Source organism: Saimiri boliviensis, chromosome 12 (genome assembly GCF_048565385.1).
Source record: "Saimiri boliviensis isolate mSaiBol1 chromosome 12, mSaiBol1.pri, whole genome shotgun sequence".
In the NCBI taxonomy this organism is placed as follows: Eukaryota; Metazoa; Chordata; class Mammalia; order Primates; family Cebidae; genus Saimiri; species Saimiri boliviensis.
In genome coordinates this window covers 88,937,919-88,953,218 of record NC_133460.1, presented here as the reverse complement: position 1 = coordinate 88,953,218, position 15,300 = coordinate 88,937,919, and the positions used below count along the sequence as shown (strand labels likewise).

The 15,300-nt window shown below is 39.3% G+C and overlaps 1 protein-coding gene across 11 annotated transcripts in view; it reads left to right on the top strand.

Annotated features, from left to right (window-relative positions):
• The window catches only part of CFAP43 (cilia and flagella associated protein 43), a 137,882-nt gene that overhangs the window by 72,979 nt on the left and 49,603 nt on the right, over positions 1 to 15,300 (top strand). For all 11 annotated transcript variants that reach the window (XM_074382844.1, XM_074382843.1, XM_074382845.1 and 8 more), the window contains 7 exons: positions 1,932 to 2,080; positions 3,615 to 3,718; positions 7,465 to 7,605; positions 8,387 to 8,559; positions 10,393 to 10,542; positions 11,368 to 11,498; positions 13,987 to 14,134. In XM_074382844.1, the coding sequence (XP_074238945.1) occupies positions 1,932 to 2,080; positions 3,615 to 3,718; positions 7,465 to 7,605; positions 8,387 to 8,559; positions 10,393 to 10,542; positions 11,368 to 11,498; positions 13,987 to 14,134 (996 nt within the window). The remainder of the gene's footprint in view (positions 1 to 1,931; positions 2,081 to 3,614; positions 3,719 to 7,464; positions 7,606 to 8,386; positions 8,560 to 10,392; positions 10,543 to 11,367; positions 11,499 to 13,986; positions 14,135 to 15,300) is intronic.

The window sequence follows — 15,300 nt, the reverse complement described above, 5'->3', positions numbered from 1 at the left end:
GGTAACAAGAGTGAAACTCTGTCTCAAAAAAAAAAAAAATAGTATTATCATTTGCTGTGTTACACAGTTCTAGTTGAGATATGGATCTTGGTAGTAGGAAGTTTCAATTCTTCCCTTTTATAAAACTAAAATCTCAATTATAAAAGACTAAGCTTCATATTTTGCATAAGATGCAAAAGATACATAATTCAATGTGATAAATAAAACTCTCCCACAAAAGTAAAGATAAAAATTCTTACTGAAAAAACTTGAAATATGAAAAGACTCCATAATCTATGTGACAAAGGGTTATACATATTCATTTCTATTAGAAATGGTAAACTAGGAGAGATCTTACAAGTGCATTTAATCACATCTCCTTTCACACATGAGAGACATACAAATGTTTAACAACCCACCCAGGGGTTCTATATAATCTGGATTTACCTTATCCCTCTTGGGCAGGGAGGGATACAGGTACCATTACCCTACAGAGAATTGATCCAACTGGGTAGACAGACACAGGAATGCTTAAGCCAGGTCTCTCTGTGTCCGGGACTGCTTTGCCTTCCTTTAGGCAGTGGTCCTGGAGGATCCCAGCCCAGCATCACAGTGGCAAGACACCGGGACACTAGCAGCCTCCTCTGATGACATCTGCAAAGGTACATAACACCCCTCTAGCCCTTGCTGTACATTTTCAGACTAGCACACTATTGCCCTGGAATGAAGGAGAATTGCAGCTGATTGTTTTTTTCAGCTGATTATTTTGGGAACACACACACACACACACACACGTCCCATAAAGGTTTTCGATTTAAAAAAAAAAAAAAAAAGGCCACTCTACTGGGAGACTGTACATTCTAATGAGGCAGGACACCTGAGTGCTCATCTGAAGTTTGTCATCACATATGGGATCTTTGGGCAAGCTGCTGCACTTCCTTGTCCTGCATTTTCTGTTTTGCCAAATGATCTCTTATGTTCTTCACCTGAGTGCTCATCTGAAGTTTGTCACCACATATGGGATCCTAGGACAAGCTGCTGCACTTCCTTGCCTTGAATTTTCTATTTTGCAAAATGATCTCTTACGTTCTTTTTCAGTCCTAAGTTCCATGGTTTTATTCAAAACAATCCACGAAGTGTTTATACGAGAAATAATACTGATTTCTCCAGTATTATCAAAGTCAGTTTATTCTCTTAGACATCATATTCTATATAATCATTGTGAGATAAATGGGAATTTGTTATGCATTTCTTTAGTGACTAAATACATCTTCCAGTGATAGAGTCATTTTTTTTAAGTCTTCCTTAGTCATACCAGCATCTCAGAATCCATAAAAATGTTTTAAAAAGCCAAGTGTGCTGATTTAAACTTGTAATCCCAACGACTCGGCAGCTGAAGCAGGAGGATCGCTTGAGTCTAGTAGTTCAAAACAGAGCAAAGACCCCATCACCAAGAAATAGATAGACAGATAGATAGATAGATAGATAGATAGATAGATAGATAGATAGATAGATAGATAGACAGACAGACAGACAGATAGATAGATAGGTAAAAATTTAAAAGTGTTTAAAAGATGCTAAGAATTTCTTTTATATTTCTTATTTTATTTTTCACTATTATTGCTCTAATCATTTCACAATCACTTTGATAGAATATTGGCATAATCATTTCATCATCATTTAGGGATAAAAATGAAGCCGTGATTTAAGTTTCAAGAAATCTCTCTATAATTTTTATCACTCTAATTTTAGGATAAGAGGGAGATGTACTGTGCCTTCTTACACAGTTGATCAGCTCAGGAATGTCGAAGCTATAATTCGAAAGAACCCATCACACAACACTTGCCACCCTTCTCATCCTGCAGGCTTTTCAAATACATTGTATAATGGCATTCTTATGTGTAGGAGAGCGGGCACGATGGAGATAGGCATCTGAGGCTTTTTTTAAACAGGCAACGGTTCTGGCTTGCTGTCCATCCTCCTCCTCTGCAGCCGTGGGCACCGACAGTGGCTCTGTCTACTTCATCAATGTCTACAATGAGGAATCCCCTCAGGTCATACACACAGTCTTTCTCTCGGAATCGTCCGTGCAGCATGTTGTGTAAGTACCTTCTACTTCCAGGAGCAGCTCTGTGTCACACCCATCTGTTGAAAATTCCAGTGAAGCCATAACTTCTTTTAATTTTAAGTTTTACATGTTTCATTCGTTTTGAATGCCAATACATTCAGTCAGTTCAACACTCAAAAGGTACACAGGGCTGTGTAGCAAAGTACCCCTCATACTCAGGTCTGTCCTTGGAGGCAGCCTGGTACCAATCTCATGTCTCTCCTGAGATGTTTTATCCATGAACAAGCAAAAACTAATAAGCACTTCTTTTTATTTGTATCAATAGCCATCAAGTGTGTATAGTGTGCCAGGTACTTCTACTGTATTAACTCCATGAGGTAAACACTCTTATTGTCTCTATTTGACAGACGAGGAAGATGAAGCACAAAGAGTTTAAATAACTTGCTCAATGGTACACAGATAGTGAATGGCAAGGGTCGGGATTTGAACCCAGGTAGTTGGGCTCCAGAGTAACTGCCTTTGCTCTTAAAAGGAGAAAACTATGTACAATGCCTCATTCCTTTTTTCACTTAATGGTATATCTTGGTGATATCCACACATAAAGACCATCCTTATTCTTTTTATAGCCACATAGTATTCCATTATATGAATATACTATCATTTTTTAAAAACAGTATATTGATAAATATTTAGAGTATTTCAAAACTCTTGAAGCAATACTTTTAAGATGACAATATAGAGACATTAGATTTGGACTTGTAGTTACTATCATTATTACCTTTTCTTTTTAATGTATTATTAGGTATTAATAAGAATGGACATTTGTATTCTGCTTTACAGCTTGAGATCACTGTAGCTTGTTGAATGTGATCCACCAGTCAGAAAGGTGTTATTCAGATCCCTATTAGACAAATTGGTGATTTCAGGGTAAGAGAGGTGAAGAGAAGCATTGCCCAAAATTACACATTACACAGCTAGCACACTGAGGATTGGCCCTGCCACTGTGGACTGCCCAGCTCCACCACTCTAGCTCAGTGGAGAAGGATGGGTAACCTCCCTCCATTTACCCCCAGCCCTTCTGCACCGTATTTTTTTGTGCCTTTCCTTTCTCAAATCTCTTATTCTAATTTGTGTCTTCCCACTTCTTCTAACTTGATAAAGTTGTAGAAATATTTCACTACATTCTTCCTCCCACTGATAGGTACCAGACACAGGGTAATGAAATGTCACTCCCACCGCCAATTTGAGAATTGCTTATTTGCGCTTAAAACATCAAGAAAGCTCTACCGACATGTTTCATTCACTTATGATGAACCAACTGCCCATCTTTACTAAATCTTCTTGACTGTATTTATTAAAGTTACAATTTGGAAATAGCATTGGCCTAAAGTACAATGATTATATCTATATATAATCACTCCATTTGTATAAAGTCAGAGAATGTTAAAAATCACAAACCATAAAAATGACTGGCTTTGAACATATCTCTGTGGTCATTCAGTAAACTTGTTTACCATATAGCTGGTGAAACAATTGGTATTTGATCATCAGATTTCTTCTTTTCTAGTTATGATCAGCGAGGAATATTTCTGTTAGTTGGAACATCAGAAGGAAAAGTCTTTGTTATCAATGCCAACTCCTCAAGCTCATTTCAGATTATTGGATTCACAGGTACAACATAGAATGCTTATTAATTTAAAATATTGACTACTTTATTCCAAAGAATTGAAGGTTATGAAAATGGAATTATATTGAAACAATTATTTATGGCATATTTTCTGAAAGAGAAACAATTAAATAACTAAAATTACTTAAGAGAATTCTCACATTATATTTTGATATCTTTGGAATATTAGAGTTATCTGATTGGTACATAATTGAAGCTAACTAAACTTTCTTGAATCAATTATTATATAAATTAATGAAATGGCTGGGCATTTCTAATACTAACATACAGAGAAGTTGGATTGATTTCTCTCAAATATTTTTTAATATATTATCTCTAAGAAAATTCTTTTCTCTCTAGCTTTACATAGTAACTATATATGTATATTCTCCACACATACACAATTTTTTTAAAATTTTACTTAAAAATTTTTTTTTGCTCTTCACACTTTGCCAAGTCTCACCCCTAAATTTTTAAATTCATTCATTGGCTTATAAAAATTAGTGAGTGCCTACTAGGTGCAAAATGCCAAATCTAGGCCTTGTAGGGGGATGAAAATATTAAGGAGACAATTTAGTAGAAGAGGAAAAAGCAGAGTGGTGTGTAGGCTCAGATGCAGCAGCAATTAATTCTGCCACATGTGAGGAGAGCAGTGGAGGTGAGGGTGGGCAGTAGTCAGGGGGCGCAGAGGATTGGAAGAGAGTTTTTTTAAGGGCTTAAAGTAGTAGGTTTGTAGGATTTTCATAGGTGTAGGATAGGACATGTTAGTATTCCTACTCAAAATAATAACCCAAACAAAGGTACTTGGAATGGTAAAAAGTCTGGTATAACAGGTAAATGGAAGAGTTTACTAGAAGATGACTATGGCAATGAAGTCTGAAAGAGGAAAGACCTTGAATATCATTCCAAAGAGTCTGGAATTGTTCTGTGGTAAACGAGACATCATCAGTGGTTTCAAGATGGAGCTGGCATGATTTGACTTGGTTTTTAGGGACTGACTCTGACACCAGTGTGAAGGATGAAGTAGGCAAAAGAATAAAATTAAAAAGATGAGATTGGAAGCTATAGTACTAGCCAAGGCAAGAGATAATAATAGTCATAATCATAACAACAGCCAACACTTACTGAGGAATGCCTGACTATGTGGTAGCCAGTATTCTAAGCCCTCAGCATGTCTCTACCCATTGAATGCTTAGACAACTTTCATGAAATTGATACTACTATTATCCCGTCAAATGAGGCAATTGAAGCACACTGAGGCTAAGTACTTGTTCAAGGTCATGCATCTAGTTAGTGGCAGAGCCAAATTAAGGAAATCCAGTTTCAGGGTGTCTGCACTTATCCACAATGCACAAACTTGTGCTGCAGTTATGGAAAGAGAAAAGAGGGCACAACTATGAGTGATGGAATTGGTAGGACTTGGTATTTGATTACATGTGAAAGGAAGGGATCCAAAATGACTCCAAGTTCTAGCTTGAATGGTGGACATTTGTGATGTCATTAGTTGAAGAAGAAAGTCATAGAGATTGAGGGATAGGTTGAGCTGATGAATTCTGTAAGTTTGAAGCCAATAAACTCTTCATTTGGGCATATTTCACATAAGTTTGGAAACAGGGATATGTAGTTTAAGGCTTAATGATAGAATTCTGATCTTGAAGTCATGGAAGCTGATGAGATGGCTAACCAGAGTAGAAGTAAACCTAGATTTTTAATGGGGCAAAAGAAGTCATTAAATATGCAAATTAGATGGCACTGGGTATGCAAATTAGATGGCACCTATGGCTGACCTCAGAGTGGACATATATTCCATTTCATTTCATTTATTTTATTTTATAGATAGAGTCTTGCTCTGTCACCCAGGCTGGAGTGCAGTGGTGCAATCATAGCTCACTACAGCCTTGAACTCCTAGGCTCAGGCAATCCTCCCATTTCAGCCTCTTGAGTAGCTAGTACTACAGGCTTGTGCCCCAAAGCCTGGCTTTTTTGATTTTTTTAATTTTTTAAGTAGAGAAAATGTCTCCCTATGTTGCTCAGGCTGTTCTTGATCTCTTGGATTCAAGCAACCCTCCCAAAGTGTTGAGATTACAGATGTGAGCTGCTGTTCCTGGCCCCATTTTTTAATGTATCTGCTTGGCCAGAGGGTGGGATGGAAGAAGCTGGGACTAGAACGCTGGTTTATGTTTTACACTGAAGCTGTGGACAGAGGAAGATGAGGCAGTGAAGAAAACTGAGGCTGGGCCAGAGTAATAAGAGAACTGGGAGTCATCCTCTCCAGAAACAGTCTAAGGAAGGAAGGCGGATGAAGGTACAGGCTGACACAGAAGTGTGGGTAGGGTGAGGGCTGGGATAGGCTCTCATATATTTGCCAATCACAGGCGATCCATGAGAGAGTTGTTTCTGTAGAATGGAGAGACAACAAGGTTGGGGAGGGAATAGAGGTAAGAAAATTAAGTGAGTAAGTGCCAAACCTATTTTATGAAGTTTGCAGTGGAGGAAAAAAGAGTCAGATGGTAACTGCTGTGGGACAGCAGAGTTGGAGGAAGGTTCTTATTTGAAGACAGCAGAGTCGTGAGGGCTGAATAAAAGGAGCCATAAGAGACTCAAGAAGCTTAAAAAGAGGTAATGCATGGTCTAATAGGAGACTGGAGGAATGGGCTCAAAATCACAGACAGGAAGGGATTACTTTTTGTTCCTACATCAATGTCAGGAAATGAAGGGAGAAAATGGAAACGGACAGAGGAAAATGTGAGTCTCAGGATAAGAAAGTTGAGGTTGCGTTTATGTAGATGTCCTTGGTCTTCCTTGTTAAGTAAGAGGGAAAGTCATCTGCTGACCACCTGGGGAAAGGCTGGTATCAGGGCCTGAGAAAGTGGGCACCTGCAGCACAGTCCCGTGAAGAGTGGACGAGTGAATCTGGAACAAATCTAGGGTGGGCTTCAGCCTGGCGCACCTTACAGAGAGGTTAGATCATCTGGATTTCTTTTTTTTTTTTTTTTTTTTTGGAGACAGAGTTTTGCTCTTGTTACCCAGGCTGGAGTGCAATGGCGCGATCTCGGCTCACCGCAACCTCCGCCTCCTGGGTTCAGGCAATTCTCCTGCCTCAGCCTCCTGAGTAGCTGGGATTACAGGCGCGTGCCACCATGCCCAGCTAATTTTTTGTATTTTTAGTAGAGACGGGGTTTCACTATGTTGACCGGGATGGTCTCGATCTCTTGACCTCGTGATCCACCCGCCTCGGCCTCCCAAAGTGCTGGGATTACAGGCTTGAGCCACCGTGCCCGGCGATCATGTGGATTTCTAATGGAGCAAACTCGTAAAGTCACGTTTCCACCACATCCACAGTCCTTGACCACAGATGCAAAGAAGACCAATGCCTGAGTTTACCCAATATTAAGAGTAGGTAACCTGGCTGGAGTGAACTTGTCAGGGACAGCACATGCAGGTACTGGTTTAGGGGATGGAGGGTGGAGGTGGTACCCTCTGGGGCCACCCTGGCTGGGAAAGAAACCCAGACAGGCTGGGCTGGTTTGCATCTACTGGTCTAGACATCTGATCAGGAGAATCCCTTATCCATTCATCAAAAATGTCCCTGTAACTTATGTTTAAAGGTCACTTTAAATGTCTAGCAAATAATTTGGTTCTTAAGATTTAGTGAAGTCAAGGCCATAAGGTGATGTCTTAATTGGAAAGGTAAACGAGTCTTTAAACTTATCTGTGACCGCTTGTGTTGTTGATTTCCATTTGCTTTCAGAAGTGGCCAAAGACATTGTACAGATATCCACAGTGTCTCTTTTAGAAACAGACATAGTGGAAGTGATGGTGCTTTCCTCACTTCCAGAAGCAGGGAGAAGCAGGTTGGAGATGTTCACAATGCCTACATTACTGTCACAAGGTAAAGAAAACACAAGCAACCAATTCTGTTCCTGAGCCCAGATACATGATTGTTACTGTTTTTTGGGTTTGTTTTATTTTTCTCTTGACATCGGAAGAAATAAAATGGCTACCTTTTGTCCATCTTTACAAAGTAAAACCTACATGCTAAACAGTATGAAGTGTGAACTTTCCGCTGGGCTTCCTGACTCATGAGTCTGCTTTATTACCAGAGGAAAAGAGATAGGATCAACTGACACATCAATTGATTTGTTATTTTTGTGATATGTCTTGTTTTGTAGCTTTAAATAGACGTGGTTAAATTCAGATAGGTTACCATGTAGTTCTCTTCACTGACAATTTATTGTAAAGGAAGTTTTCTGGATAAAAAGGTATGAGAAAATAGATACTCTTTCCTTGTTTTAATGGCAAATACATCTGGTTAGCAGTTTTGCAAATATATCATTATAGAACAGAAGAGAGTAGAAAATCTCAAAGTACTTTTTGTTTTAATAAGAATCTCTGTACTACTATGGGTTTCTTTTAATATGGCTCTAAGTTAATTGATTAAAAATTCATTAAGGCATTAGAGAAATATTTTACCCACTATCAGTCATTTAATACTCAAGTATTTCTAGGAAGACAAGTTGTTTTTAAATCATTTTTATCACCTACTAGCTTTTGCGATATTAATTGAGCATTTAAATTTTTATTTTGCTTTTCATAATTGTTCATAATAATTTTTAAAAAACAAAATTAATATATGGTGCAAGTGACTTCTCTTCTTTTTCCAAATCTAATAGTTTCTACAACCTTTACTGATGAAAGAGGAAGGCTGAAAGATGAACTCATTCATAAGTACCTGTTTGAGTTGGAGCACACTCTGTCCTCTGCAGTCTTGGACTTTGAAAGTAAACAAATATATGGCTTCTGTAGTCAAGTGCCATACATCTGTAGCTACCTTCTCCCTAAAGAAGTATGTCAGCACTTAAGTGTGCTCCCATTTATCTTAACAATCAAGATGGACACATTGTGTTGATTAGATGTGATCCTCTTGACTATTTTAACCGAATAGTTCAGTTAACAAATGTCTTCATTATATTGATATGATTCCCTTGAGTTAGATATAGAGTGTTATTTGTTAATCTATCATACAATGTATTTGAGCAAGCTGATACTTTTGTCACATATATCATATTTGTCAGATAAACATGCATATGACACAATATTAGTTTAGTGCCTTAAAAAACAACCTAGCATTAGAAAATCTATTCTATAGATGCCAGGGGCTACAAGGTAGATGATTTGATTTTCAGTGGAACTTTGCACCTAAGGTATAAGCAAAATTGCAAAAAATAAATAAACTGTGTTTCTGGCATTTTTTTCATTCCACTCTCTTTGGACTTCTTATGCATTGTGTCATCTCCTGCTGCACATAATGGCCCAGTACCTTCCTGCTTGCTGCCCCTTGGCCTGTCAGTTTCCCTTGATGTCTGTCTACCCACTCCGATAAGATCTACCTTCCTTCCTCTAAATTCTTCAATCAAAGCCCTTCTTTTCGCAGAGTAGCCAGGATTAGACATAGAAATTCAGAGAAGGAAGAAATGATTTGTATCAAGAGAGATTCAAGAAAAGTTTCATGAGGGAAACAATATTTGATCTGAACTTTGAAAAATAAGTCAGATTTAGACATGGAGAGCCGGGCGCAGTGGCTCAAGCCTGTAATCCCAGCACTTTGGGAGGCTGAGGCGGGTGGATCATGAGATCGAGATCGAGACCATCCTGGTCAACATGGTGAAACCCTGTCTCTACTAAAAATGCAAAAAAATAGCTGGGTGTGGTGGCTCGTGCCTGTAATCCTAGCTACTCAGGAGGCTGAGGCAGGAGAATTGCCTGAACCCAGGAGGCGAAGGTTGCCATTGCACTCCAGCCTGGGTAACAAGAGCGGAACTCCGTCTGAAAAAAAAAAAAAAAAAAAAAAAAAATATATATATATATATATATATATATATATATATATATATACACGGAGAAATATTGCATACAGTCTGGGTGGGCAGCACTCATATGTGGAAGCAGGGCAGGACTGTGGAGATGGAGTAGAGAAGGGTATTCCAGACAAAAGGAGGGACATGTGCAGAGGCTTGGAGGTGGGAATGCATGAAACACACGGGGAAGGGCCGGGCGCGGTGGCTCAAGCCTGTAATCCCAGCACTTTGGGAGGCTGAGGCGGGTGGATCACGAGGTCAAGAGATAGAGACCATCCTGGTCAACATGGTGAAACCCCATCTCTACTGAAAATACAAAAAATTAGCTGAACATGGTGGCACGTGCCTGTAATCCCAGCTACTCAGGAGGCTGAAGCAGGAGAGTTGCCTGAACCCAGGAGGCAGAGGTTGCGGTGAGCCGAGAGCGCGCCATTGCACTCCAGCCTGGGTAACAAGAGCGAAACTCTGTCTCAAAAAAAAAAAAAAAAAAAAAACACACGGGGAATATTGACTACATTATTTTGACTTAAGCATGAAGATGTATGCAAATGATTAGTAAAAGTAAAGATTATCAGTATAGGCTGGGATTTTTAATGGCAAGTAAACAAATAAGACTTTCCTTAGTTGGCAGAAACAAACTTATTTGCAAAAATGGGATAACATGATGCAAACACAGGTGCCCACTTTATCACATATCAGTTTATTTACAATGGCAATGTTGGCAGATTTGAATCTGACCATATAGGCATGTTCTTCTGTAAACCCACAGGTGCTGCTCACCTGATCTTTTCTATAATGTGGTTATTTTCTTTGATTGACAGGAACATATTGGTATCTACATTCTTAAGCCATACCAAAAAGTGCAAAGCAGACAGTATGGACCTGGAATACTCTATCTGTCTTCACATGGATTGTTGCTCATAACAATAGCTAAATGTGGAATTCTGTGTATCCGAGACATTTATACTTTGGTAAACTGTTTTCTTAAAAAAATATTATGGGTGTATATATTGATCTCCTATAGAGAAACATTTTATATGTATATAAAAATTTGCTTATGTATGCATAAAAACTCTGAAAAGATATTGAAGGTACTAATTACTTTGATTGCTGTTGGAAGTATTAGGTCATGGGAACAGAAAGGAGATTTCACAGAATACTCTTATAGTTTTTGAATTTTAAGCCATTTGAACATACTGCCTATTTAAAAAGTTAAATGAGAAGAGGCATCATGGTTGAGAACCAGTATGACTCAGAAATCCCAGTTTTTGAATTGTTGCCCTATATACCAAATTGGTGATGCATTTTGTTTGAGTTCTAATCAAACTGGCTTAGTTAGCATCCTTCAGAGCATGTTATCTTCCATTCTTCAGAGTGCCTATCACGCACTCTCATTACACTCAGCTACATCACACATAAATGGAACCTGCCTGACTCTTGAAGCCATCTGAATTCACCATCTCTGCTTGGTGAAGGCCACTTCCCTAGCTTTATAGACTTCTGCAATCCATTCATTTCTCTGTATCTGATTTCCTATTATAAATTGATGATAATAATCCCTGTCCTTCCATACTATACAAATATAGAGTAAGAACAACTTAGTATTGGTAAATGTGGTTTGAACTCGGGATTTTAAATGCTATGTATTGCCAATTTGCTACTTCCATACCTATTATAATGCTGTTAGCAAATAGAAAATCATTTATCCACAAAAAAAAGGGCATATAACCCCATTAGAAAAGCCATATTGTAGAATTGCATTTGTAATTTTTCTGCTTTATTTCTGAACTATTGAGGAAACATTTGCTCGGTGTCGGAGTCATTCTCACCAGGGTCATGGGATTCAGTCAATGAGAATTTCAATGGATGGACAAAACATTCTGGTGAATGGGAGAGATGATGGCACCCTTGTCTACCTAAAGTGGAAGTACGTATAATATACAGTATGTAACCCCATGTTGTATAGTGTTTTAAAATAGAGATTTTACAGTTATTTAAGTACAGCAAGGCCAGCGTACCAGGAAACAACTGCCGGTGCAAAGAAAGTTTGTTATATTCACAGATCCCAAGACAGGCGGGCACTGCATGCTAGGGGACTACATGGGGCAGCACGGGGGTGGGTCAGGAGGCTGAGAGAGTGAGGAAAACATGGATGAGATCCTCCAGTATGGTTTCCACAGGGAGGATTGGGCAAGTTTAGGATTGGCTAATTTGAATAATATCAGTGGATTCTGAGGCAAGGTGCTGGCTGTAGTTGTCTCATACTTGGCCCTAGGGTGTTTAGGGTGGGGAAATGGTGGCCCTGATTGTGAAAGCCCACTAGAGGAGGTGGTTGGGGGTGTGGCCTCTAGATTGACTGGTTTGCATTTGAAAGGAGTGCTCCAGAGCAAATTGTTTACTATCTTTAAGGACTGGTTAGCCTCCAGAAGTCAGCAAGAGATAGCAGATCATCAAATACGCACACACACACAGAAGACATAGTTAATATATATCTGAGAATTATCAGTCCTATCTCTCATGACATGAGAAATGAGGACAATTCTGAACCTCAAATAACTTTAAAAATTCCTGTTTATCCCTGACATATATTTGTATGTATATATACACACACACTTTCCTAATTAGATTTTGCTTAGATTATATCAAACAATTTCAGTCCCCAAACAAGGAAGTGATCGGTTTTAGGGAGAGACTGTTAGCATCCTTTCTTCCAAGTTAAAGTACAAACTAAATTCCTAAATTCCTCCCAGGTTAGGAGGAATGAGCAAGAACATCCAGCCTGTGAGACTAGAAACAAGATAGAGTCAGCCATGCTAGACTTCTTTCACTGTCATAATCTTTGCAAAGGCAGTTTCACTCATGCAATTCATTTTGGAAAAAATAGCTTTTCATGGTACCTCCTGTGATCAAAGCAGTAATAAAATATGGCCCTTCTCTGCAACATTGTGAAAATGTTCAATGTTATGGAGATTTTGTATCATAACAATTTTGGTAGCTACTTATTTCAAAGACTCATTTGAGGATTGCATCATTATTCCCATTTAATACATGGAATTCTAAATAGAATATTAACTTTTATCTTACTATATAAGTCTAACATATTTTTTTTTTTTTTTTTTTTTTTTGAGGCGGAGTTTTGCTCTCGTTACCCAGGCTGGAGTGCCATGGCGCGATCTTGGCTCGCCGCAACCTCCGCCTCCTGGGTTCAGGCAATTCTCCTGCCTCAGCCTCCTGAGTAGCTGGGATTACAGGCACACACCACCATGCCTAGCTAATTTTTTGTATTTTTAGTAGAGACGGGGTTTCACCATGTTGACCAGGATGGTCTCGATCTCTTGACCTCGTGATCCACCCACCTCGGCCTCCCAAAGTGCTGGGATTACAGGCGTGAGCCACCGCGCCCGGCCAGTCTAACATATTCTTTATAGCCAGCAAATAAATACTGTCTCAGGCAACAACAAACAAGTGGTTGATCCTTATTTATGCATCTCAGAAAGGACATTTTGATCTGGACTTCTGACTCAAAACAAAGCTGGGTTTGAAACAATGGCCTAGGACTTTTGACTTTGTGACCTTGGCATATGATAACCCCTCTAAATTATCTATTGCAATGTTACTCAAGGTGGGTGGTCTGTAGCATCTGTGAGCTTGTTAGAAATGTGTATTCTTGGATTGCATCTGGACTTTGAGTAAGAATGTCTGCCGGTGGGGCCCAGGAATCTGTTTTTAAACCCTCCCAGTGATGCTGATGCACCTAAAGTTTGCAATGCCCTGCTGAATTGAGTGGAAGTAATAATACCACTCTCAATGCAGGGTGGGATGATGAGGGCCACATGTGATGATGTGATTATGTGTGTGAAACAGCACACTGCCTGGTGCATTCTGAGAGCTCAGTCAGTGCACTGGCTCTTCTTTGCAATGGCCAAGGCAGGTACAGAGGGCATGTTGGGTAAGAGTATGAGGACAGTGTGAGGAGAAGACACCCTAGAGAGGTCAAGAAGCTTGTCATGACCTGGAACCCATGAAAGGTTCTCCTCTAAGAAGCAGAGTCCTTTAGCTGTGCATGGTGGTATATGCCTGTAGTCCTAGCTGCTTTGGAGGCTGAGGTGGGAGGACCACTTGAGCCCAGGAGTTCAAGGTGGCAGTGAGTTGTGATCATGTAACTGTACTCCAGCTTAGGTGATAAAGCAAGACCCTTTCTCTTTAAAAAATAAAATTTAAAAAATAAATAAATTCTAAAAAGGAAGTAGGTACTGAAGAAGTTTCCGCAAGGCACTGTGGAGAATTGTTCACGTATTTCCTTGGTTAGTTTTCTAGAAACGGGAATGGTTAGGTGCCTGAAAATGATACAGCTAAATGTGATTTTTAAAATTATGATTTTTAAAGCCTATTTGTTTTCTTTTTTATTAATATAGGCGGTTTGGAGGACACCTAGCCAATGACATCCTGTACTATTACCAGAAACTATTAATTTTCCTGAGCAGCACCATCGACAAGGAGAATGTTTATTTAAGCAGAACACCAAAAGTTACCATAGATTTGGCATCCAATTCTGAATACACAGTTGAGTTCCTGTGTGGTTAGCTTGCTTGCTTACATTTCTTTCTTTGTATATCAGATAGAAATTTTCAGTTTGTGGTTTTCTTTAAGCAGATGTTTAGTAATATTTCTCTTTATCCAGGTATCCCATGATTTTCAAAAAGAGAATAAGCTATGTCTGAGAGAATATTCACCTTTCTCAAAGCAATTGCAAATAGTGCATTTCAGATCTCATTTAAACCATGGTACAAGATCTGGCTTGCCTGGAAAAAAAAATCTTCCACCCACACTGGTGCTTGGTCAAAATTATCTCTCTGTACTTTCATATCACATATATTATTTAGGAAGTGTCTAGCTAGAGAACAGCATTTACTCATTCATTTAACAATATTTATAGAGTGCCTACAGAGTGCTAGGCTGTGGGGGACATAGCCATGAACAAGATAGAAAAATTTGTGCTGCCATAGAGTTTACATCCTAAGTGGGGGTTGGGGTGGGCAGGGAGAGAGAGATTAGCAAGGAAATGTAGAAGAAACAGATAGTAACAAGTTCTACTCAGTGTGCATAAAAATAGGTTGATCTGATAGTGTTGGGCTGTGTAGCCTCTCCAAGAAGACACTTAAGCTGAGATCTGAATTAAAAGAGAACACCACCATGCAAAGGCAATGGGAGGGCAGCAAGAGTATTCAGGGCAGAGGGGGAAAGGGCTTGGCATGTGATATGTTAGGACCTAAAGAAGACCTGTGCAGTCGAAGTGAGCAAGGGAGAAAGTGGTAGGAGGTGAGGTCTTCAAAGTGGGAGGAGACCAGGTAACGAAGGGCTTTGTAAACTAGGTAAAGGGTTTGAATTTTACTTTACTTGTAATCAGAACTGAATTCTGTTCTGGACAGAGGATTACCAAGGTATAATTGACATTATTGAAATGATTATTTGATGCTGTGAGGAGAATGTTTCCTTTGGGGGGATAAGAAGGATAAGAAGCAGGGACATTGCTCAGTAGGCTAAGGCAGAGAAGTTCAGGTAGCAATGATGGAGGTAGAGGAGTCTTGTGCCAAGGAGAGAAGTGGTGGATTCCAGGTAGGTTTCAGAGGTAGGGTTGATAGAACTCACTGATGAATTGGACATAGAGAGGAAAAGAAAGGGCCCAAGATCTCCTAGATTGTTTTACGTGAACAATTATATAGAAGATG